The sequence below is a fragment of the Callorhinus ursinus genome, unplaced genomic scaffold (assembly GCF_003265705.2).
Source record: "Callorhinus ursinus isolate GAN/ISIS: 27379988/994484 unplaced genomic scaffold, GSC_fseal_2.0 scaffold18, whole genome shotgun sequence".
Classification (NCBI taxonomy): Eukaryota; Metazoa; Chordata; class Mammalia; order Carnivora; family Otariidae; genus Callorhinus; species Callorhinus ursinus.
Genome location: NW_027397080.1, coordinates 3,037,321 through 3,062,602, shown reverse-complemented (window position 1 = coordinate 3,062,602; position 25,282 = coordinate 3,037,321). Strand labels below are relative to the sequence as shown.

The following is a 25,282-nucleotide window of genomic DNA, read 5'->3' as shown; positions in this document are numbered from 1 at the left end:
GATGGGCCTTGAGTCTTGGTACATGCCACACAGTGTCATGGGCTCAGACTTCTCCATTCAGAGCAAACATTTGTGCCAGTATCTGTGTCATCTTCCAGAAGAACAGATGCTGCCCAAATGTTCTCCACACATTCGCAAAATGACACCAGGCCCACCAGGTTTTCCCAGAACCGAGGGAGGTGTTCTGCAAAAGTGAAGAGTGCCTTCAACCCTGCCAGACACACCGCCCCGGCAGTCCCGAGTGCCTCTCTCATGCCAGATTCAAAGACCCTGGCACCAAGATGGGCTGAAGACTAACACATCAACCACCTCACTCCCATAGGAGACTGCCAGAGAAAGCTCTTCCCAGCCTCACACCTAGGAATGGGGTGTCTGTGGGTCTATGGGATGGGGGGAATTTTCCCTGGCCCCTTTTCATGCCGCACTGGCAGTCCAAGTCTCTCCTGAGACTTTACAGGGATTTTCAGAAGAGCCCCCAGCAAAATCAGGCTACAGGGGTTCAGCTTCCCCAGGACAGTGAATTGGAGCCTGGTGGGAAGTTCAGCCTTCGCCCAGGAATAGACTCTGGGAGGATGTCCCAGCCCCAAAAGGAGGGGTTGGACTTCCAAACAAAGTCCCCTAAGTTGGCACCAGGTCCCACCTCCACTCCAACCACGCCATTCCATGCCAGAGAGACCACAGGTCTCACCAGGAGCCCCCGCCATCTCATGGCGCCAAGATTTCTCCCTCTGCTCCCTGGAAGGACAGACTCCCGGCAGGCACTCCAGACCTGCAGGTCATGTTCTGTTCTGGGAACGGCCAGTGGAGACGAGGGGGCACAGCAGGGACAAGAGCCATGGGGCTTTGGAGGCTTTCCCAAGGGGCTGGGACTGCCCCAGGTTGTTGTCAGCCTTCTAGAGTGAGTGCACCCCCAGTGCCAGGGATAGGCATGGGTTTGCAGCAAAAATAATGACATCGGGGCACCTGGGTGGCTCAGTCGGTTAAGCGTCCGGCTCTTGGTTTCAGCTCAGGTCATGATCTCGGCGTCGTGAGATGGAGCCCCACACCCCCAGCACTGCTCAGTGGGGAGCGTGCCTGAGATTCTCTCTCTCCCTCTACCCACCCCCCCCACTCACGTGCTCTCCCTCTCTCTCTCAAATAAGTAAATCATAAAAAGAAATCTGACATCAGGCCAACAATGAGCTGGTGCCGCTGGTAGCAACCTAAGCTAAGGACTGTAAATGCCGGAGGCTCACTCCCTGCACACTCCTTGGGTCTGCTTAACAGGTGCCCTTGAGGAGCCACTAAGTCAGAAGTTCAAGTCCCAGCCTTGCCACAACCCCAAAATGCCCTCAAACACCACAGGGCTTACTTTTCCCAGCTGTAAAACAAGAAAGCTATATGAAGGGAAGCAAAATATACCACCATGAAATCGATCTCCTTGGCATATTGACTATTTTAAGCTGGTTATTTTTTTAAGATTTTATTTATTTAATTGACGAGAGAGAGAGAGAGAGAGAGAGAGAGAGAGACAGCGAGAGAGGAACACAAGCAGGGGAAGCGGGAGAGGGAGAAGCAGGCTTCCCGCCGAGCAGGGAGCCCGATGCGGGGCCTGATCCCAGGACCCTGGGATCATGACCTGAGCAGTCGCCTAACCAACTGAGCCACCCAGGTGCCTCTAAGCTGGTTATTTTTAAGAAACAGTAGACACAGGGGAAGTTCTGAAAACTGCGTAGAAGTTACTCTTTTACACTGATAAGGAAAATCTCCATTTATAAGGGTGTCTCCCCCTTGTTGTACCAGGAAGAAGGAAACGACTCAATCTCTAGAAACTCTTATCAACAGAGGGCAAAAACTTAAATCTGCACAACAATCTTACCCACGTTTACTGTGCTTTTCCTAGTAGTCTCCCAGAACTGACTCCCCAGCCCCCGCATCCTCTTTTGTCTTTAGCTGAAGATGGTATTTAAAGTGATGGCTTTGGCCATTTCGGGGAGTTACTCGGTTTTCCTGGGTCTCTCTTATAGGTGTGGGAAAATCTTCCCTTCTTCCTTTTAAGATTCTTTAGCTGGTCTGATAATTAAATTGACACAAGCCAGATTAACAGAAGAAAGACAAATTTAATTACATATATGGGAGCCCTATAAAATATGAGACCCAAAGAACAGCCAGGTGGCTAAAGCTTATAACATACTGAACTAAGGCAAGGGTGGGCTACAAAAGGGAGGTGGGTATTGGCAGGAAGGCAGAAGAGATGTTTAAAAAACAAAGGCTGCCCCATTATGTGCACAGCAAAGAAAAGAGAAAGCTCTTCCCAGCCTCATACCTAGGAATGGGGTGTCTGTGGGTCTATGGGATGGGGGGAATTTTCCCTGACCGCACTGGCAGTCCAGTCATTCATCAACAAAATGAAAAGGCAACCTACAGAATGTGAAATGATATTTGCAAATAATATATCTGATAAGTGGTTAATATCCAAAATATATAAAGAACTTAAACACACACACACACACACACACACACACACACACACACACACACACATCTGATTTTAAAATGGGCAGGGGACCTGAACAGACATTCTTCCAAAGAAGACATACAGATGGCCAACACACACATGAAAAGATGCTCAACATCACTCATCATCTGGGAAATGCAAATCAAACCCACAATGAGGTATCACCTCACACTTGTCAGAAGGACTAAAAACAAGAAAAAAAGAAATAACAAGTGTTGGCGAGGATGTGGAGAAAAAGGAACCCTCGTGCACCACTGATGGAGATGCAAACTGGCGCAGCCACCATGGAAAACAGTACAGAGGAAGCATAGGATCCAGTAGTTGTACTACTGGGTATTTATCACCCCATCAAAAAAAAGAAAACACTAATTTGAAAAGATATATACACCCCCTATTTTTACTGCAGCATTATTTACAACAGCCAAGACATAGGAGCCACCTAAGTGCTCATTAATACATGAATGGATAAGGAAAATGCGGATAAAATGGAATATTACTCAGCCATAAAAAAATGAGATCTTGCCATTTGCAACAACATGGATGGACCCAGAGGGCATTATGCTAAGTGAATTAGGTCAGACAAAAAACAAATACCCAATGATTTCACTTATATGTCGAATCTAAAAATCAAAACAAACAAAAACCAGACTCAAATGCAGAGAACAAACAAGTGGTTGCCAGAGGAGATGGGTAAGGTAGATAAAGCAGATTAGGAGGTACAAACTTCCAGTTATAAAATTAAAAAGTCACAGAGATGAAAAGCACAGCGTAAGGAATATAGTCAATAATATAATTGCTGTTTGGTGACAGAATTGTTGAACCATTATACTGTACATCTGAAACATAACTGTATAGTAATTATAACTCAATTAAAAAAAAAAAGTTGGCCTGTCACGCAGTTAAGTTCCTTAGGTAAAAAGGAATCTCTGCTAATAGCTCTCTTCCTGGAACAGGCACCCTTTCCAATATAAATTTAGGCAGCTGAAAGTGAGGTAAAGAGCTTTTCCTGAATCTGCTAGGTTTTTGAATATTTTTAGCTCAAAATAATCTTCATGCCAAAGAGGCATATTGCAGGAAGACTTGTTCTGAACCCCTTCACTCCTATGTCTACAGGGAGGTACACAAGCTATTAAACTCTTGTTTTTCTGCTGTTAATCTGCCTCATATCAATTATTAGGCCAGCCAAAGAACCTGGAAGGGAAAACTTGTCCACACCTTCATATGCAAGATAGAATCAAAGTTCTTTTTCTGCCCTGAGCGGGAGTTCTTGTGTTCCTTTGTCCACTTGTTCCGTATGTGAACTGCTCTCTAGGACACCCGTGTAACAGTGTCCTAAGACACATACATAAGGAATTGCATGGGCCATATTGTATGTGCTGGGGGGAGGGGAGACCCCAGAACAGCATCCTCCCCCGTCCCTCCTCAATAGGCGGAAGCCACTGGCTTCCTCCCTTTCCTGCCTCCTGCCTGCTGGCAAGACAGAGGACCAAAGGGAGAAGGGGAGATGGGAAAACTGGTCACATAGTTCCTAGGTCTATCCTTACAACTCTCCCCCACCTCAAGTGACCCCATTCCAGGGCCTTCCAGGCCACACCCATCCCCAGCCTTGTGGGGGCCGGACTGGGCGTGGGGGGGGGGGGGACGGTGAGCAGAAGCAGGATAAGTCCCCTCCCCACCCCTTCACTGCTACCCCTCCCACCCAAGCCACCTCATTTCCTCTTCCTCCCCAGCACCAACACACACTCATCAGTACAGGCCCAGCATCTAGACCCAGACGAACTGACCGGAGGCCTCGCTTGTCCTGGCTGACCTAGTCAGCCTCCAGAGTATGGTCTGGCTGGGGCCCCGTTTGCTGCTCCCCATCCTCCTTCTGGCTTCTCATGTTGGTAAGTCTCCCCCAAGCCACTCCCACCCCCAGCCCCCAAAGCCCTGATTCTCCCCTAGGAAGCCTTACCATCACCGCCATCACCTTTATGTGTACCCCGATCAGCTAGAAAGTGGGATCAAGGCCCCAAAACCCAGGCAGGCACTAGAAACCTCTGCAGCCTGGCATTGGGGGTACAGCAGTCATTGTGCTGGATTTTAGGATCAGTAAAGCGCCGCAGGGCCTATGGGGGCCCTGAAGTTTTCGGTGGGTGCTCGTACGGTCGGTGTGTTGGATTCATTCAATTATTCATTTGACAAACATTTACCTAGCACCAACAATATTCTAGGAGCTGTGCTCTGGGTCACGGGTTGAAAGGCAGACAGCCTCCAGATCTATGTAACAGAGTCTATGATGCTGACCTCCTATGGCTGTTATGGGGTTTAAAGGAGGTCATTTACACAGACTGCCTGGTGCCCAGTTGTTGCCTAAGCGGCAGCTGATCCCTTCAATGATGGCCAAAAAGGATTAGAATGCAAAGGCTATCTTTGAGTGGTAGCTGGGGACACAACACATGGGGTGAAGGATAAAAGAGAGACACAAGCAGCCCCAGAGGAGCACTGAGGAGCCAGCTACTCTGCTCGGGGGTAGTAGATGACAAAGGCGTCCAGGGAGACTTCGCTAGGAGCAGTGGTCTTCATTCCAGGCAGCCAGAACAGTAGATGCAAGTCTCAGAGGAGATGCAAGTCTTAGTAGATGCAAGTCTCATTGCTCACCCTCTCAGAGTAGAGTGTGAGCAGTGAGGGGCTCAAGAGCATGCTCTGTATCCTGTGGGCAATGGGGAGCCATGGGAGGTTGCAGACATCGAGTCACAAGGTCTTAGATGGTCACTCTGGGGGATGAGTCGGGAAAGGAGGGGAATAACTGTTGGGATGGTCCAGGTGAGTAAAGGTGAGATCTAAACAAGGGTGGGCTTGGAGATGGGGGTGCAGTCAAGAGGCTTTGAGGAAGTGGAATCCGCAGAATTTTGTGACTGATGGCGGCAGCCAGCAACATCCTTAGAGGTATAGAGTTCAGAGTCAGACAACCTGGCTCGCCAGTTACTAATTGTATGCCCTTGGGCAAGTTACTTCTCTGAGGTTTCATTCGCTGGCTGTAAAACTAGGGTAATTAACACCCACCACCCAGGACAGTTGGGCTGATAAAATGAGAGAACATGCATAAAGCGCCTGCCATAAAATTGACCTCCAATAAACATTATCACAAAAGTAGGAGCACGAGAGGACTCCAAGGTTTGTGTCTCGGGTGGTTAGTGCCATCTGTTGAGTCAGGGGGCACCGGAGAGAAGCAGGATTGGGGAAGCTGATAGAAATGCAGGCCCAAGCTGAGAGGCTGTCCCAGGGCTGTCGACTCAGAGGGGATAGTTAAGCCAGGGGAGCAGGTGAGCTTGCTCCAGGAAGCCCGTAGAATAATTATTATTGCCCTCCTCTGTAAATGGAAAGACATCAACTTCACTGGGGGTGTGAAGATCCACTGGAAAGCAGGTGCTCCAGCATATGGTGGGCGGTCAGCAAATGCTAACTTCAATTTACTCGTGGTAGGCTTTCGAAGAATATTAATTGATGAGCTAAGTGGCATTTAAGCTAACCAATTACTTGCCAAAGGTGACGGGCAGGGACAGAAAAGGAGGGGCTCCCCTCCTTTCTGGCCCCCAACCACCTGGCTATAGAAGCCCACCTCTCCCTTAAACCCCAGGATGGCAAGCCTGTCTAGATCTCTGGAGTGGCAGGGAGGGCTTTCTCGAAGCCGATTTTGTTCTCCAGGGCTCTCCCGGAGAGCGGCTCCCCTTTGCAGAGCAGTCTGAGACAGGTGGGGGCTCAAGAGGGCTGGCAGGGAATTAAACAGTGAGGGAACGGAGACAGGGAGCATACATCATTCTTTCCGAGGCTATAAATGGGAAGCCATCTGGTGGGAGAAGGGGGGCACCAGGAGGCCAGAGAGGGGGCTTTGTTTTTGTTTTTCGGGACGAAGAGCCTCGGGAGGAAAGGGCCAGTGCGCAGCGGGCCGGGAAAGAGACCGGAAGGGAGGGGAGGGAAACGCCTGGAAGAGCGCGCAGGGCGGGCTGGGGACCCCGTGGGACAGGAGGACTGACGTCCCCGCTCCAGGCGCCGCGGTGGACCTGACGCTGCTGGCCGACCTGCGGCTCGCCGAGCCCCAGCGCTTCTTCCTGACCTGCGTGTCCGGGGAGGCCGGACCAGGCCCGGGCGCCGACGCCTGGGGGCCCCCGCTGCTGCTGGAGAAGGACGACCGCATCGTGCGCACGCCGCGGCCTGGGCAGCCCCCGCACCTGCTGCGCAACGGCTCGCACCGCGTCACGCTGCGCGGCTTCTCGCAGCCCTCCGACCTCGTGGGCGTCTTCTCGTGCGTGGGCGGGGCGGGCGCGGGGCGCACGCGCGTCCTCTACGTGCACAACAGCCCCGGAGGTGAGTCCGGCCCGCGGGGCGGGGACCGGAGGGGAGGCGCCCTTGACCTCTGACCCCCCCCTCCGTTCCTCCATCCCGCCCCCCACCCCCACCGCAGCGCACCTGCTCCCGGACAAGGTGACACACACGGTGAACAAGGGCGACACGGCCGTGCTTGTGGCACGTGTGCGCAAGGAGAAGCAGACAGATGTGATCTGGAAGAGCAACGGTGAGAGGGGCGTCCGAACGGGTTGGGCAGGTCAACGCACATGGGTCTGCCGCCTCAACGAACACCTCCCTGCCCTCGGCCCCGCCAGCTTTGGCCGCCTACACAGCCTTCACTCCGATACACCTGTTACCCTCCCCGCCGCACCAGCCTCTGTCCTGGATCAGGTCCAGGGGAGGCACCTGCCACCCCTCTCTTCTCTGGCTCTGCGCTGTTCTCCTACTGCACCCAGAGGACCAGCAGCCGTGTTTGTGGTCGACTACATCCTTCCCTGTTACCCTCAAATCACCTTTGGCTCTCCCCTGGGAGTTAGCAGGTGCTGTCACATAGCCCCCCTGGCAGGGGGGCAGCAGTCCTCGTGGGGAAGAAGAGAACTGGTAACTCGGCCCAGGCCTGCCCCCACCCTGGCCCTATCAGACCCTCTGGCCACTCCATGGGAGGGAGCCCTTATTCTGTGTGGCCCCAGAGATTCCTACCTCAGCCCTCAGACCCACAGCCCTTTGGCTGCCTCTTGCATCCCTGGGCTCTTGAGGGAGCAGGACCCCTCCCTTGGGCCAAGGGGTTTGTCTCCTGAGCACCAGGCCCCCTGAACTGATGAGAGGTGTGGAGAGAGTGACGTAGACCTGGGCTCCCAACAGTCCAGTCCTGAGCAAAGAGGCAAAAAGGGGGTGGGACAGGGATAGGGACCCTAGGATTTGGGTCTGCAGGTCCTGGAGGAAGAGGCTTCTGGGAGAAGTCCCCAAGTGGATAACCCCTGAACTGTGCCCAGAAAGAGGCATGGGAATGAGCCACGCAAAGGAGGAGGAAAGGTCATTCCAGGAGGGGGATTGGCTAAGAGGAAAGGCAGGAAGTGCTGACATACCATTGGTGTTTCTAGAAGAGAAACCAGCATTTTCAGAACTCAGGAATGTTAGGAATCAGGCACGGTGTGGAGAGGTATGGGGCCAGAGGGCTAAGCAGTGATGTGCTAAGGAGGGGTAACTGGGGGAATCCAAGCAACGGAGCTGCAGAGGCTTCTGTTGAGGAAAATCCTGCGGGCTGCTGAGTGGAGGATGGACGGGGAGAAGGGGAAACTGAGGCAGAGGAGACTGCCTGGAAGGCTGTAGGCGGCCAGGGCCGTGGTGGTGGTGGCCGTGAGCGGCGTGGAAAAGACTGGACTGCTTTAGGAGATGAGGAGGAGCTAGACTGAGCAGGACCTGGTGACTTACTGAGTGTTGGTGGGGCACGGAGCAGAGGATGCACCCCAGCTTTCTGCCTTGGGGACAGACCCTGGCTGGTGCCTTGCCCCAGTTCTGGCCACTGTACGGGGCGCATATTGATGTGACCTGGGCACCAGCTCTCACCTGGTGCTGAGGCCTCTGACCCGCTTCTGCCCCCAGGATCCTACTTCTATACCCTGGACTGGCATGAGGCCCAGGACGGGCGGTTCCTGATGCAGCTCCCAAATGTGCAGCCACCAGCGAGTGGCATCTATAGTGCCACCTACCTGGAAACCAGCCCCCTAGGCAGCGCCTTCTTCCGGCTCATCGTGCGGGGTTAGGAGCAGAGGGCAGAGACGGTGGGTGGGATGGGAAGTCGGGAGCCCGTGGGCACCTCCTGTGGGCCCCCAGGGCTGTCCTGGTCCTCAGCAGCAGTGGGGCGGGGGGGTGAGGGTCGGTTGCTGAAAGCACATTCCTCCAGGCTGTGGGGCAGGGCGCTGGGGACCAGACTGTACCAAGGACTGTCCAGGTTGCCTGCACGGAGGTGTCTGCCATGACCAGGACGGCGAGTGTGTGTGCCCCCCTGGATTCACTGGCACCCGCTGCGAGCAGGGTAAGGAGGCAGGGGTGGCGGGGCGAGGACCTACCTTCCCCCTGGCTGGGGGAAGACTCACGAACCAAGAGGTTGGAGCTTGGTGGGTGGTGAAAACGCCAAGAGGATCCCGGACCCTGAGGCCCAACGGTGGACCCTACACCCACCCGCCCTGTTTCTAGCCTGCAGAGAGGGCCGCTTTGGGCAGAGCTGCCAGGAGCAGTGCCCGGGCACATCGGGCTGCCGAGGTCTCACCTTCTGCCTCCCGGACCCCTACGGCTGTTCTTGTGGATCTGGCTGGAGAGGAAGCCAGTGCCAGGAAGGTACGGACTGACCTGCCCTCCGCTGTCCCTGACACAGACAGCCGGCCACAAGCCAGACCGGGCGCCTCCACCCGGGCCCTGCTGCCCACGCCAGGCCCTCCACGGTCCCCTGCTCACCCAGCCTGTCGTTACCCAGGCAGGCCCCAGCTGTGCCCTCGCTGCCCCTCTAACCACAGCCCCTCTGTTCGCAGCCTGTGCCCCTGGCCACTTTGGGGCAGATTGTCGCCTCCAGTGCCGCTGTCGGAATGGTGGTACTTGCGACCGCTTCAGCGGCTGTGTCTGTCCATCCGGCTGGCACGGAGTGCACTGTGAGAAGTCAGGTACAAGGGTCGTTGAGGCCCCCCCAAAACAAGTCAGCCTTCACCCGACGCGTTTCCCTGGCTCCAGCTCCTACCCTCGGGGAGCTCGGGGTTCAGGGGGCGTCCTTACTGCCCAGCCCACATCACCCACGCGGGGCTGGGCAGGAGCCATTGTGGGTGGGAGCCCAAAGGAGGCCCCTGGCCGGTCTGAGGGGTTTAGGGAGGGCTTTGGGGAAGAGGCACGATCTGAGGTGGGGTATGAAGGATGGGTGCGAGATGGCCGGGGAAAGAGCCCAGGCAGAGGCCTGGGGCCTGAGGCCTCAGGGTCCGGTACCGGGAGTAAGGGGAGGCTGGGGTGGGGGTGGTCAGAAGAGGCAAACCTCGGGGACTTTGAACAGCAGGCCGGCAGGTGTGCTGGGGGCAGGAGGGGATTGTGGAAGACGCGGAAGGCGGTCAGATTTGGGTCTGTGAGAGGATCCACACAGCTGGGTGGAGAGTAGAGGCAGGAGACCCCAGAGGGTCTGTAGCAGCCCAGAAACGATTGAGGCCTGAACCAGTGCTGGGGCTGTGAGGCCGGGGAGGGGCCTGCTTTGGCCGAGGGAGGACACCGAGTTGGGGGCACAAGAGGTAGACTCTGCGGCCGATCAGCCGTGGGGCGCGAGGGCCCTACAGGACTCTGCGGCTTTCAGGCTTGAGCAGCTGAGCAGTTAATGGCACCTCCTCTGAGATGCATGACACGGGACAAGGGGCCACTTTGTGGTCAGTGTCTGCCCCGTGGGGCTCCAGGATGCGCCCTCTCTCTCCCTAGACCGGATCCCCCAGATCCTGGACGTGGCCTCAGAACTGGAGTTCAACTTAGAGACTACGCCCCGGATCAACTGTGCAGCCGCGGGGAACCCGTTCCCAGTGCGGGGCAGCATGGAGCTCCGGAAGCCAGATGGCACAGTCCTCCTGGTCAGCAGCACCCCTGCCCCCCGTCCCCCCGGCCTCACACATGGTCCCTCAGACCCCTGACCCCTCGGGGCTTTCCGTAGGCTCTACCCACTGGCCTGACTATGGCTCAAATGGGGTCGGACAGACGGTTGAGAAGCCACCTCTGTCCCCTCCTCAGTCCCCATATCAGCCACTTGGGTACTCATTCTCTATGGTCTGTTCCCTTTCCCTGTCTCTCTCAGTCCACCAAGGCCATTGTGGAGCCAGACAGGACCACAGCTGAGTTCGAGGTGCCCCGCTTGGCCCTTGGGGACAGTGGGCTCTGGGAGTGCCGCGTGTCCACATCGGGTGGCCAAGACAGCCGACGTTTCAGGGTCAATGTCAAAGGTCAGTGATGGGGCCATGGAGGATGGACAGTGGGCAGAGTGGTGCTCAGGGGGCTGATGCTGCTCAGACAGAGCATTGTAGCAGGAAGGGCAAGGGCACCTAAACTCTCAGCCCAGCACCCAACAAAGAGGGCTTGTCATCCACCAGAGGTCTGGGCTGGCCTGTGTCAGGGCAGAAGCATAGCTCCGTCCTATCTGGAAAGGACATCCCGTACCTTAGGAACGACATACCCTCTGGCCCTGCCCAGCCACCTGTCTGGCCATGCTGGCCCTCTCCACCTTCTCACAAGCCCTGCACCCAGCGTGTCTTTAATTCTGCCTCTGGGATGCTGCTGCCTGCTCCGGGTCACACCCCAGGGCTCTCAGTGCCAGGACAGGGGAGCACGCAGGGCGCCTAAGCTCAGAGGGTGGCCTGCTGCCCAGAGGAGCTACTTGGGGTTTTCCAGGTGAGTAGGGAGGGAGCTGCCGGTGCCCAGGATGGCCCAGAGCAGGGCACAACCGTGTCCCTTCACCTTCGCCAGCACCGATAAGCCCTAGCTCCTCGCCTTCTGATCCTGACAGCCCGCCTCCCCCACAGAAGCCCAGACCTCTCCCCTCTTCCTCTTCCTCCCTACTTGCTCTCCACCCCTCCCACCAAACTTGCAGCTGCCCCACCAGCAGGACCTATCAGTGTGACCCGGGCTCCCCCTCCAGCCTGTCTCTTCTCCCTAGGCTTCCGATCCCAGGCAATTTGGTTTCAAATCCTCACCACAAATTCCTGGCTCCAGGGCCTTAAGCAAGCTGCTTAGCCCCTCGCAGCTTATTTCTCTCCCCATACAGAGAGGATATCAGCACTCTCCAGAGAGGGTTGCAGTGAAGCAAGTCCAATGATGCATTTAATGTGTTTAAGTTGCGCTGAGGTTAGATGATGCATTTAACGCACTGAAGTTGCAATGAGGTTAGATGATGTATTTAAGCACTGAGCGCTGTGCCTGGTGCAGGGTATGTGCTCCATATACGTTGACGTTTATTGCTAGTATTATTTTTTTTAGAGATTTAATTTATTTATTCAAGAGAGAGGAAACAAGCGAGCGAGCAGGGGGAGGGGCAGAGGGAGAGGGACAAGCAGACTCGGTGCTGAGCACAGAGCCCAACGCGGGGCTCCCTCCCAGGACCCTGAGATCATGACCTGAGCTGAAACCTAGAGGCAGACGCTCAAAGGACTGAGCCCCCCAGGCATCCCTATTGTTACTGTTATTAAAGTATCCTCTCCCAAGGTTTTGGCTGTTCTCTGGCAACTCCAGATATGCATATCCAGATAGGATCTGTAGCCTAGACCACTCTCCTGAGCCCCAGACCCATTTGGTGGGACCTCCAGCAGTGGGGGTCTGGGTCTGAAGTCAGTGTGGAAGTCTGGGCCCACTTTATATCAGGCCACCCCCTGCACAGCTAAGCCCTACTGTGAGCCCTAGGCACCCGGGGCTCCAGGGCTCCAAACCCACCCGTGCTCTCACCTCCTCATGACATGCTGACGCCACCGTTCTTCCCACCCCCTCGGCTCGCAACCCTGTATCCTCCACCCAGCCTCCTGCCCTCCCTCGCTTCCAGCCACCCATTCATCCATCCACCCATTCTTCTTAGAACAATCAGTCTGGTAAATGTCTGGGAGAAGCAAGGGAACCAGTCACAGAGCAGACGTGATCATCTGGTAAGAAAAGCTCAAGCCAGAAGAGGGGCGATGAGCATGGAGTGAGGAAGCCAGGCAGGAACAAAAAGCTGTTTGGGGTAGGATTGGCTGAGTCTAGGTGGCCTGGCCAAACACCTCGTTCAAACCCTGGTTGCACCTCCTGCTGGCTGCCTGGCCGTAGGCAAGGTAAACCTCTCTGAGCCTCATAACACGGGGGAGAGCCCTGCCTGAAAGGTAGCTGTGAGAAGTGGAGATTGTAGGCATGAAACAGCCCAGACAGAGCAGGTGCCTCATCACTGGCTATCTTTTTTTTCTCCAGCGAAGAGAGTGACAAATGATGGGGGGAGGGCAGAGAGCATGCTGACACCAGGCTCTCTCCCTGCCTTGGGTCTCAGCCCGCTCTGTGTGCCCCACGCTACCTGGTTAGAGTGCCCTCCCCCAAATCCAGCTAGCCATGGCAGACCCCACTTAGCATCGTTGGGGACCCTCTCACGTCCTCATTGTTGGATCCTTGTGCCCTGAGCTGCCCAGGGGGCAGAACGCTGGCCCTTTTGGTCATCGGTTGAACTTTGTCTCTCGTCAGCCCGGAGGGGCCCCACATCCAAACCAAGACCCAGACACGGCTTTGCTGGCCACAGTAGAGCCCTTAGTTTTCTGAGGACTGCGCAGGCTATCTGGATGGACCCTGCCTTAGCTTGGGTCTCCTGGCAGTGCCCCCAGTGCCCCTGACTGCTCCTCGGCTCCTGGCCAAGCAGAGCCGCCAGCTCGTGGTCTCCCCGCTGGTCTCCTTCTCTGGGGACGGCCCCATCGCCTCTGTCCGCCTGCACTACCGGCCCCAGGACAGCACCATGGCGTGGTCCGCCATTGTGGGTGAGTGGCCGGGGGGGGGGGGGGGGCCGCGGGGGGGGGGGGGGGGGCGGGGGCAGGACAGGGTTATTGGGTAATAATGAGGGGGAAAGGGCAGAATGAAAGGGGGGGAGGATGGCAGCTTGTGGAAGAGGTGGGGGCTGAATAGATGTGTGCTGCCCCCAGTGGACCCCAGCGAGAATGTGACTTTAATGAACCTGAGGCCGAAGACGGGATACAGTGTCCGCGTACAGCTGAGCCGGCCGGGGGAAGGCGGGGAGGGGGCCTGGGGGCCTCCCACCCTCATGACCACAGACTGTCCTGGTGAGAGGCGAGAGTCACCCCTTCATGTCCCCCCAGGGGTTACCGTCCTATGCACTCAGGAGTTGTCCTGTCTTGTCCCCACGCCAGGGGCCCCTGCCTTTCCCACTGGAGGGTGTCCCACCTTGTCCCCTGGGGAATCGCTGTCCTGTCCAGCCCCAAGGACCAACTGAACAGTTCTGACTCCCGACCTCCGGCCCCAGAGCCCTCGTTGCAGCCGTGGTTGGAGGGCTGGCACGTGGAGGGCCCTGACCGGTTGCGAGTGAGCTGGTCCTTACCCTCGGTGCCTGGGCCACTGGTGGGCGATGGTTTCCTGCTGCGCCTATGGGATGGGGCACGGGGACAGGAGCGGCGGGAGAACGTCTCGTCCCCCCAGGCCCGCACCGCCCTCCTGACCGGACTCACGCCTGGCACCCCCTACCAGCTGGATGTGCGGCTCTACCACTGCACCCTCCTGGGCCCCGCCTCGCCCCCTGCGCGCGTGCTTCTGCCCCCCAGCGGTATGCTGTGCCTGGAACAGGGGTTGTGGGTTCAGGGTGAGGGGAGGACCTGGGCCACAGGAAGCACAAAAGGACCCGGGAGGTCACCGGAGAGTGCTTGGACAGGGAGAGAACACAGGGCGTGTGGAAAACGTGGGCATGAGGGGGAAGTAACATGTCAGCCAGACGTGACTGCAGGGAGGATGTGAGACGGGCTGATACTGGAGGCCAGGGGGAGGTGGGTCCCCAGGAGCATATGGGGTGGGGGAGACATGGGGAGGCCAGGGTTCATGTAGAGATCAAGAGTCATGGGGAGGATGGGGTGTACCAGGAGGACATGGGATTTGGGGGAACCCAGGGCACCGGGGGCACAGGGAGGACCTAGCATGCTGGGATGCCAGGAAGACCTGGCACGTAAGGAAAACAAAGGGGAGCGGAAGCTTGGGGGTGAAGGGAGCCGTAGGGAGCGGAATTCAGCCCAGAAGGGAAAGGAGGAGGTTGGCGGGTCGGCTCGCATTCTGGGGCCAACAGAGCAGGGAACACGGCTAGAGTGGGTCTGACCCCAGAGCTACGTACCCTGTTCCCATCTGAGCCCTGCCTCCCTGCCCCCATGTCCCCAGGGCCCCCAGCCCCCCGACACCTCCGTGCGCAGGCACTCTCAGACTCCGAGATTCAGCTGATGTGGCAGCGCCCGGAGGCTTCAGCTGGGCCTATATCCAAGTACATTGTGGAGGTGCAGGTGGCCGGGGGCTCAGGAGACCCGCTGTGGATGGACGTGGACAGGCCCGAGGAGACAAGCACCATTGTCCATGGCCTTAATGCTAGTACACGCTACCTCTTCCGTGTGCGGGCCAGCATCCAGGGTCCTGGAGATTGGAGCAGCGTGGTGGAGGAGTCCACCCTGGGCAACGGTGAGAGAGCAGGGCCACGGCAGCTCCCGGCCCCGGGGTAGGTCTCCATGCCCTCTCCTTCCATGCAATCTCCAGCTTTGGAGCTAGGACATCCGATGCTCTTCCCAACAAGTCACACCAGTCCTGACCCTGGGCACCCTGGCCCTTCCCTGCTTCTGTCATCCTAATGCTAGGAAAATCCTGTCACTCCAGGGAACCATCGGCCTTCGGCCTGACACCCCCAGTCCCTCCTGGTAATAGGATCTCTGACCTCTCCCTCCCCATGATCCGCCCCCCTTCTTGTGTGCAGGGCTGCAGAGTGAGGGCCCAGTCCAAGAGGTCCAGGCAGCTGAGGAGGGCCTGGATCGGCAGCTGATCCTGGCCGTAGTGGGCTCCGTGTCTGCCACCTGCCTCAGCATCCTGGCTGCCCTCTTAACACTGGTGTGCATCCGCAGAAGCTGCCTGCGCCGCAGACGCACCTTCACTTACCAGTCAGGATCGGTCAGTCCGTGCGCCCCGTGTCTAGATGCGTCTGTCCACTCACGCACAGTACCTGTACCCCCTGAGTGTGTGCGTGTGCGTGCGTGTGCGTGTGCATGTTTATGTCACGGGTATAGGACTTCACTCAGCGATGCTCAGGGGTGTAAAATATAATCGTCCTTATTTTTCTAGAACTGAATTCAGTTCATCAGTCAGTTTATGTTAGTGGTGAAATATTTAATATTCCCAGTTCCAAACGACCCCGTATGTCCATATTTCACCATGGTAGATTCGGGATTCTCCCGCTTCTCCCTGGAGGTGCTATAAGCCTAGGTAGCATGGTGATGACATGGGGGGCAGGGGGACAGGGGGTCACCTGGGCTTCATACTGGCCCCTGTCCTGGCAGACCCTCCCGGACTTGAGAGCCAGCACACATTTGTGGCCGATGCCCTCAGCCTTTCTGTGGCGTCCGGCCTACAGGCCACTCCTACTGTGAGTTCCTCGTCCCGGCCTCGTCTCTGCAAAGGCCAGGGCCTCCTCCGGGAAACTTAAGAGCCGTGAGGAGCTCCCTGTACCCTACGGAGGGCAGCGTGTTCTGTGGCCCTCATGCCCTTTGCCGCGACCCCTGTTATGGCTGTTTCTACTCCAGAATTGTGCTAGCCCGCGGTTCCCCTGTCGCTACAGGGGGGAAGGAAGCGCCGCCGGCACTCTCCCTGGCCTCGCTGTAAGCCTGTCTGAGCTCTCCGTAGTCCGTAGTCTGTGTCCCACCTGCCCTACTGCCTCCTCTGAGATCTTTCCCCAGAGCTGTCCCTGATGATCCAGACTCTGCCCTTGGCCCTCTGCACCTGGGCTTTTGATATTTACAGCCAAGCTTTGGCATTTCAAAGAAACAAAAACAACAACAACAGCAGCAAAAAAACAAAACAAAAAAACCCCTCTTCTCTCTCAAGGGCTGATCCTTATGATAGAAAGCCTAGTGTCCAAGGCTATTGTCTCTGCCGCGTCTTAGTAAAAACTCCCTTCACAGATTCAATTGGCTTCTTTGTTCCAGGCTGCTCTTTTCTGAGATCAGTACGCCCAGAAAGCTCCACTGCTGAGGTGGGGGCAGGGTAATGCAAATGTTGAGGGAAGGAGGTGGGAAAGCAGCCTTGAACATATACATAATCCTAATATCTGCCCAGACGCCCCCTCCCTCGCGTGCCCGCACGAAGGTGTGCGTGTGTGCCACGCAAGAGTGCACATACGCATCCACTGGTGGGCACCCCCGTGCGTGTCCCCGTGTGTCCCTGTGCCCCTCCCCGAGCACGTGTGCGTGCGTGCATCTGTGTACAGTGCCCTCCGCTGTGCGTGTTTCCCGGGAATCCGTGTGCCCCGTGTCCTGAGCCCCTCGCCTAGGGAGCTGGGCATCAGCTCACTTAGGGAGCCCCACCCCCAGGTCTGTGTCAACCCTCTTCCAGGTCTCTTGTCAGCGTGCCCTGGGTCCCGCCCAGCTGTATCCCTTTCCTGCCATCCGCCCTGCCCAGGTGGCCCAGCTCCTACACGGTTGGGGGAAATGATGTTCCTCTTTTGTGCTGGTCTTTCTGTCTTCAGCTCCTGGGTGGTTTTAGAGCTATAGATGGATGCCACCTGGGTGGACAGTCATCTCTGCTTCTGCTGCTGTGGAGAAAAGCCCTCCGCTGACTCCCAGCAGCTTGGGGCTTCACATGTGATAGGCGCTCAATAAATGTGTCCTAGCCCACAGCCCAAGGCTGAAGTCCTCTTCAGAGTATCCCTGATGACCAAAAACCTGGTTGTGAGATTGGCACTGTAATGGGAAGCTTGCCACTTCGCAGCCCAGCTCATTCCAATTCTTTCCTGCTTGAAATGTTGGAGATACCCTCTTTCCATTGACTCGTGGCTTTGTGGCTTCTAGCAGCCTTACCCACTCCTTGTTCTTCTGGAGCCCCCCATACCTGATCCCCGGCTGTGGCCTCGCCTCTCTGTTCTTGGACACCCAACCACCCAGTGGCCCGCCGATGGCTTCATCTCCTGTGATTCTGTCTCAGCGTGTGTCCTCTGTCTGCGTGTCTGCTCCTGGCTGACCACCAGAGTGCCCTCTGCGGGGGTCTCTGCCCATTTGTCTAACCATCCCTTGATGCCCATCTGTGCCTCCTGCTGGCCCCGGGTCTTGGCGCGGACCGCCTGCCCATTTGTCCCCTCCCATGAAGGGCGAAGAAACCATCCTGCAGTTCAGCTCAGGCACCTTGACGCTAACCCGGCGGCCGAAACCACAGCCCGAGCCCCTGAGTTACCCAGTGCTGGAGTGGGAAGACATCACCTTTGAGGACCTCATCGGGGAGGGGAACTTCGGCCAGGTCATCCGGGCCATGATCAAGAAGGACGGGCTCAAGATGAACGCGGCCATCAAGATGCTGAAAGGTCCCCCAGGGAGAGACCCCTGACCCCAGGCCCACCCCCCCCTCCTTTGTCCCACAGATCCCAGGCCCTACCTGGCTCCCTCCAGCACCTGCCCGCAGCCCTCACTAGTCTTGCCTTTTCTCCAGGACTGTTTCTGACAGAAGTGATATTGGATTCTTTACACAGAGTATGCCTCTGAAAATGACCATCGGGACTTTGCGGGAGAACTGGAAGTTCTGTGCAAATTGGGGCATCACCCCAATATCATCAACCTCTTGGGGGCTTGTGAGAACCGAGGTAAGCCCCCAGCTCCTCACCTGCCCCTTCTTCCCAAGCCCCATCTGGGGCTTCAGTCTCCCTTCTCCGACGGGGGGGGGGGGTTGCCTGCTGCAAGCCCACTGTCCCTGCTCCTTCCCGCCCAGGTTACCTGTATATCGCCATTGAATACGCCCCCTACGGGAACCTGCTAGACTTTCTGCGAAAGAGCCGGGTCCTGGAGACGGACCCAGCTTTCGCCCGAGAGCATGGCACAGCCTCGACCCTCAGCTCCCGGCAACTGCTGCGCTTCGCCAGTGACGCGGCCAACGGCATGCAGTACCTGAGCGAGAAGCAGGTGTGTGCAAGTGGGGGGAAGGTGTGCCGCCGTGGGGCGCACTGCAGCAGGCCCTAATTGGGTGTGGGGTCGGGGAAGACAGAGGACAAGACCCTGAGCCACTGGTCTGGGCCCGTGCGGGAGAGCACAGGATGACCAGCAGGTCTGGGGTTTCGTTTGAAGCATGTGAGGGGCATCGGGGTGGAGATGTTGAGTTGGCAGTTAGAGATACTAGCCTAGAACTCGGGAGAAAGGCCGAGGCCAGAGACAACAGTCTGGGAGCCGTCACCCCACAAAATGGTGGAGAGTCTCATGGCAAGGGAGTGGACCCTGTGGGGGGGGTGGAAAGACCCACCAGGACAGGGTGGAGGGTGGGGCAGGGAGTGGAGGCCTGAGCCCACGTCTGAGGACACCCTGCTTGAGTGGAAGGAAGGAGGGGACAGTAGCAGGAGGGGGACATGAGACTGAGGAAGGGCATTTTAAAGTTAGTGAAGTTTCAAGTGTTTCTGAAGCAGAGGAGTAGGGGCCAGGGCAGAGGGAGGGGTTGATGGAGAGAGGTTTCCAAGGAAGGTGGAGGGTCTTGTGCGGAGGACTTGGGACTCAAGGGAAAGGTCACTTTGGGCAAGAGGAGGGCATCCCCCACTTCCGTCAAGGAGGGGAGAGGAAAGGGGGAAGGGAACAAGTGAAGAGGGGAGGATGCAGTGTGGTCACCAGGGACAAGCCCACCCTTGTCCCAAAAAGAGGGACACAGCCTGAGCTTGGCCATGGCCAGATCCCAAGAAGGAAGGGACAGCCAGCAGCGTGACTTTTCTGAGGCAGGAGTCGCTGGTCCAGGATAAGGCCTTGTTGGCTGGGAAGAAGGGTAAGGGGCTGTTATAGAGAGGGAGGGTGCCCACAAAGACCAGCTGTGAGGTCAGATCCCTCACGGGCCCAGGAATCCTGGGCTTGCTCATCCCCAGTCTTTCCTGACTTCTGACCATGCCTACAGTTCATCCACAGGGACCTGGCTGCCCGCAATGTGCTGGTCGGAGAGAACCTGGCCTCCAAGATTGCTGACTTTGGCCTCTCCCGGGGGGAGGAGGTTTATGTGAAGAAGACGATGGTAAATCTCAGTCTCGTCTCCCCACTCAGGTTCCATGCCCGCCCCCCAGAACCCCTGACACAGGCCCCTCCTCCTCACCCAACCCCTCAAACCCGCTCTCTCCCAGGGGCGTCTCCCCGTGCGCTGGATGGCCATTGAGTCTCTGAACTACAGTGTCTATACCACCAAGAGTGATGTGTGAGTGTGGGGCTCAGAAGGGGCAGGAGGGATTGGTCCCCCAAAGATGCATACAGACATAACTAGACACGTCTTAGGCACGTGTCAGGTAGTATAAGCATGATCTGGGCATTCCAGGGTATGTTCCAGGCGTGACACAGGTATGATACAAGTGTGTCCTGGGTAGACCTTGGCGATGCCCAGCATCTTAGTGGGAAGGTGGGGGGCTGGCTGGAAGGAGGCATTGTCTTGGAAGGTGTTTCCATGGTAGGATCGGGGTAGGGGACTTCAGAGCAGTGTCCATCTAACACTGGGAGATACACTGGAGAGGTTTGGGAATGTGGGTGGATAATGCCTGGGTGGATGGAGAGACCACTCAAGGCGTGTTCTCCCCTTCGTCTCTGAAGGGCGGGGTCATCTCCACCTGAGAACGTAACCAGAGCACAACCGCCGAGGTCCCGTCTTTATGTTCTCACCCCCAGACGACCATATCGGCCCCCCTTCTGCTCTTCTTTCCAGGGAACCCGGCCTGCTCTGCCCATTGGCCCCCAGCCCTTTGGCCTGGCTTGCCTTGTTCCCTGTCCGCCACAGTGACCGCCCCTCTGACCACCACTCAGCTACTTCCTGCTTCTGCCCCCAAGCCCCCTAGATGCCCTCCCCCCACTAGAACTTCCATCCTGGTCTCACCTGCGTAGAGGTGAGGTTGCACAGTATAAGAGGCAGTTAAGAGCAAGGGCTCTGGAGTTGAATTGTGAGGGCTTGAGTCCAGTCCTACCACTGACGAGCTGTGTGACCTTGGGCAAGCTAGCTCAGTAGTCAGTACTCCTCCAGTACCTCAGTGTCTCCATCTGTAGAATGGGCATAACAATAGCACCTATATCATAAGGCTGGTGCGAGAGTTAAACGCATGAACATATATGTTAGATGATCAGTGCGAGGCCCAGAGGGTGTGATTAAAATGTTAGCTGTGCCAATGTTGAGCCTGGGAGCGGCTATGAAGGAATTTCAGTGGAGCAGAGACAGCGGCTGGCCAAGGCGGACACCTGCAGTGTAGACCCACGCAGGGGCCGGTGGGGGGGTGCGGGGGGGGGAGGGCTGCACCCCGGGGCAGGTAGACATTAAACAGCTGGCCCCAGGGCCTAGACGGGAACTAAGTACATCCTTCTCGTTTCAGTTGGTCCTTTGGGGTCCTCCTCTGGGAGATCGTGAGCCTTGGTGAGTTCTAGATCCCCAGACCCCCGCCCTCTCCTTCCCCCCCCCCCCCCCACCCCCGTTCCCTGGGCTGAGAGAGCTCCGTCCCCTCCTGCAGGGGGCACACCTTACTGTGGCATGACCTGTGCTGAGCTCTATGAGAAGCTGCCTCAGGGCTACCGCATGGAACAGCCTCGTAACTGTGACGATGAAGTGTGAGTGTCCTCAGCCTGGAGCCCCGGACCCCCTCAGCCCCGTTGGCCCCGACCCCTCTTCTCAGCAATGCCCCATCCGCAGGTACGAGCTGATGCGTCAGTGCTGGCGGGACCGTCCATATGAGCGACCCCCCTTTGCCCAGATTGCGCTGCAGCTGGGCCGGATGCTGGAAGCCAGGAAGGTGAGGAGACTGGGGGTGACGGGGACTAGGGCTCAGCGGGCTCTGGGGGTGCTCTCTCATCGAAGCCAGAGAGCAGCACCTCCATGTCCTTATCCCCACCACTAGCTGCCAGGACAGCTGGGCCTCAGGATGCCACCCCCCCCCTTTCCAGCTCTCCATGGGTTGGACACTAGGCCCTCCTAACTCTTCCAAGGTCCCAGCAGCCAATCCCTCCCCCAGGCCCCAGGTTCCAGACTGCTTACCTGTCTTCCTCGGCTGGGGCCGTCAGCCCACTCTCATTTGGAGCCTTTCTCCTCACCGGGCACAGGGCCAGAGTGACAGTGCCTGAATGGTCAGCTAACCAAATGGATGGATGGGTGAATGAATGATAGAGTAAGTGAATGAATGAGTAGAATTAGGGGATGGGTGATACAATAAACATATGAATGAACACATAATTAAATAACTGAATCTAATAACCATGTGAATAAAGGAATTATCAGGTAAATATAAAGGAAGAAATATATCAGAATGAGCAAATGCAAAGAGTTCTTCATATGAATTAATGACTAAGGAGCTGTAGGAATTAATAAACTTGTCTTAAGAATGAAGGAATGATCGGGACGCCTGGCTGGCCCAGGCGGTGGAGCGTGTGACTCCTGATCTCGGGGTGATGAGTTCGAGCCCGTGTGGGGTGTAGAGATTACTTAAATATAAAACCTTTCAACAAACAAACAAGAATGAATGAATGATCGAGTAACCACATAAATGGATAAATGACCAAAAATAGCTTTATGAATAGATGAATAAATGAATGAATGCATGAACAAACAATTCATTTGATGGGTACATAAAAAAAAAAAGCTAAGATGAATGGATAAAGATGCGGTATATACAGTTGACCCTTGAACAATGGGTGGGTTAAGGGCACCGATCCCCTAGGTAGTCAAAAACCTGCATATAACTTTTGACTCCCCCCAAACTTAATTACTGATAGCTTACTGTTGACTAGAAGCCATACCACTAACACAAACAGTCAACTAACACATATTTTATGTATGTATTATATACTGTGTTCTTACACCAAAATAAGCTAGAGAAAAGGAAATGTTAGTAGGAAGGTCATAAGGAAGAGAAAATATATTTACACCACTGTACAGTGTTTATTGAAAAAAATCTGGTGTAAGCGGACCCATACAGTTCAAATCCATGTTGTTCAGGGTCAGTTGTGTGTACAATGGAATATTACTCAGCCATCCAAAAGAATGAGATTTTGGGGCGCCTGGGTGGCTCAGTCATTAAGCGGCTGCCTTCGGCTCAGGTCATGGTCCCAGGATCCTGGGATCGAGCCCCCGCATCGGGCTCCCTGCTCCGCGGGAAGCCTGCTTCTCCCTCCCACTCCCCCTGCTTGTGTTCCCTCTCTCGCTGTCTCTCTCTGTGTCAAATAAATAAATAAAATCTTAAAAAAAAAAAAAAAATCTTGCCGTTCACAGCAACATGGTTGGATGTAGAGGGCACTAGGCTAAGAAATATGTCAGAGAAAGATAAATACCATCTGATCTCACTTATATGTGGAATGTAAAAAACAAAACAAAGAATAAACAAAAAACAAGAGACTCATAAATCCAGAGAACAAACTAGCGGTTGCCAAGCCTCCACACTTGGGCAAAATCGGTGAAGACCAAGAGGTACAAGAGGTAAAACTTCCAGTTACGCGATAAATAAGTCCCAGGGATGAAAGCACAGCATAAGGAAAACAGTCACCAATACGGTACTTTGCGTGGTGACAGATGGTGACTGTCAAATCGCTGTGTTGTACACCTGAAACTAACATAATATTATATGTCAACTACACTTCAGTGAAAAATTTTTTTTAAAAGAAGAGAAAAAGCCCTCTTGTTTAACAGTGTGTCGACGGGCTCTCACCTGAACCCCCAACCGTGGTCTGCTCTGGCTGCAGAGGGCCACCTTTGGCCATGGGGCCATCTTGAGTCTAAATCAGTGTCTCTTCAAGTCGCGCTACCACATTGGAAGCCAGGGAGCTCCAGCCAGAGGCGCCCCCGCCCCCGGCCCACACTAAAGCCTGTTCTGTCCCGCAGGCCTATGTGAACATGTCGCTGTTTGAGAACTTCACTTATGCGGGCATCGACGCCACAGCCGAGGAGGCCTGAGCAGCTGTCAAGTCAGAACCGGGCTCTGCTGGCCAGAGCCAACTCCACTCTCCCACCTGTGACTTCGGATCCTTGCAGCCTCTGACCTGAGCTGCCTCGAGGAATTTTTTTTTTTTTTAACTTAAGAAAAGAGGGGATCCAGGGCGCCTGGGTGGCTCCGTCGGTTGAGCTTCCAACTCTTGGTTTTGGCTCAGGTCGTGATCTCAGGGTCGTGAGATCGAGCCCCACATCGGGCTCCGTGCTCCGTGCTCCGTGCTCCGTGCAGAGTCTGCTTCTCCCTCTCCCTCTGCTCCTCCCCCCACTCTCTCTCTCTCTCTCTCTCTCTCTCTCTCTCTCTCAAATAAATAAAATTTTAAAAGAAAAAAATAAAAGAGGGGACCCAGGGGTGGGGTGGGCTTAGGGGACTCGGGTCCTCATCCTTTGCAGCTGCTCCCATGCCTTTAGCAGCTACTGTTACAGTGACTCTTCACATTTCTCCTTCTAGTTCAGCTGCTGCACATTTGCACCCTCTCCTGCGACTCCCTACACTCAAGCCCTCCTCAGTTCCCCCACCCAAGCCAGCCCCCGCACCACTAACATTCCCCGTTGGGCTACTCCCCACTCCGGCTTTATTATCCAAAATAAATAAATAAATAAATAAATAAATGCTATAAGAAGCTCCAACCAATGTCTTCCTTTCATTGCTGGCCAATCCCAAGGAAAAGTTGAACCAAAGAGAAACTGGACTTTCCAAGAAAAGAAACGCTGTCCTCAGGGACACAGTCGTAAGCCCCCAGCCCGCTGTTGGGGTTGGCTCTCCATGCCGGGGGATGTTCTGGAAGACCCATTTTACACAGACACCACCACCCACCTCCCTGTTCTATGAGAAGTCCAGTTTCCCCTGGCCTCCCTGCTCTCCAGTGCCCGTCACCAGCAGCTCTCCCTACATCTCTATGTAACTGCCAGTCTAGGGGTCGGCTCTGTCCAAACAGTCCGGGCCAGGATCAGCACTAGCTCAGTCTCAGCTCACTGACACCTCAGCACCAGACCAATTCTGGCCTGCCTTGAGCTCTCACTTCTCCTTAGGTCTCTAGGTGGCCTTCCCTGGCTTGGTACCCACCTTACTGGCTGGCCTGCGGGCCCCCAAGGAGGAAGGTAGAGGTCACTTCCCACTTCAGCCAGCTACGGCAGGATTCCTTCGCCTTCCTCAGGATCTATCTCCGAGTGTGCTGGGAGGCGCTCTGGTCCTGAAAGCTACTCCTGTATCACTGCCTCAGGCTGTGTGGCTGTCCTCAGATTTCTCTCCCACCGGTCCTTAAGAAACAAGGTTTGTCTTGAACCAGGAGAGATGATGGACTCTGAAAAACAAACTGAGGTTTCTGGAGGGGAGGAGGGGAGGGGGATGGGTTAGCCTGGTGATGGGTATTAAAGAGGGCACATTCTGCATGGAGCACTGGGTGTTATGAACAAACAATGAATCATGGAACAGTACACCAAAACAAATTATGTAATATATGGTGATTAACATAACAATAAAAAATTAAAAAAAAAAAGAAACAAGGTTTGTCTTGCTTCACACATTTCTTCAGTGAATCAGATGAAATCAAAGAAGGTTTAACACAGCATGGTTTTGTAATAACACGGATTCTGGAATCACATGGACCCATGTCCAAGTTCCTGCTAAATCACTTACAGTCTGTGTGACCTTGGTCAAGTCACTTAAACTGTCTGAGCTTCAGTTTTCTCCTCCGCAAAATGGGGTTAGTAATAGCTACCTCACTGTTGTCAGCACTAAATGAGATCACACGGGCACAGGCTGCATTGGGCCCGGTACCTAGTGCGTGCTCAGTGTCC

At 55.7% G+C, this 25,282-nt stretch overlaps 1 protein-coding gene across 2 annotated transcripts; it reads left to right on the top strand.

The window, feature by feature from the left end:
* The first annotated feature begins 4,195 nt into the window (after nucleotides 1-4,195).
* Nucleotides 4,196-23,775, top strand: TIE1 (tyrosine kinase with immunoglobulin like and EGF like domains 1). Of its 2 annotated transcripts, XM_025856979.2 has the most exons (23): nucleotides 4,196-4,383; nucleotides 6,527-6,844; nucleotides 6,942-7,052; nucleotides 8,429-8,584; nucleotides 8,730-8,861; nucleotides 9,023-9,163; nucleotides 9,355-9,483; nucleotides 10,271-10,416; nucleotides 10,638-10,782; nucleotides 13,159-13,317; nucleotides 13,480-13,617; nucleotides 13,818-14,114; nucleotides 14,714-15,004; nucleotides 15,294-15,484; nucleotides 17,672-17,882; nucleotides 18,048-18,158; nucleotides 18,284-18,474; nucleotides 19,442-19,555; nucleotides 19,662-19,732; nucleotides 20,886-20,926; nucleotides 21,021-21,117; nucleotides 21,200-21,299; nucleotides 23,378-23,775. In XM_025856979.2, exons 1-23 carry the CDS (start codon nucleotides 4,326-4,328, stop codon nucleotides 23,447-23,449), a joined length of 3,420 nt encoding a protein of 1,139 aa, XP_025712764.1. In that variant the 5' UTR covers nucleotides 4,196-4,325; the 3' UTR covers nucleotides 23,450-23,775. The 2 variants fall into 2 exon arrangements, with proteins under 2 accessions (XP_025712764.1, XP_073758871.1); XM_073902770.1 differs by lacking the exon at nucleotides 9,355-9,483.
* Nucleotides 23,776-25,282: the final 1,507 nt, after the last annotated feature.

Bases quoted from the DNA above. Each gene is read 5' to 3' on its own strand.
- TIE1 (XM_025856979.2), top strand. From the start codon at position 4,326: ATGGTCTGGCTGGGGCCCCGTTTGCTGCTCCCCATCCTCCTTCTGGCT. The intron at 8,862-9,022 runs GTAAGGAGGCAG...CCCTGTTTCTAG, and splicing joins TGGCACCCGCTGCGAGCAGG to CCTGCAGAGAGGGCCGCTTT. The intron at 15,485-17,671 runs GTCAGTCCGTGC...CCTCCCATGAAG, and splicing joins TCACTTACCAGTCAGGATCG to GGCGAAGAAACCATCCTGCA.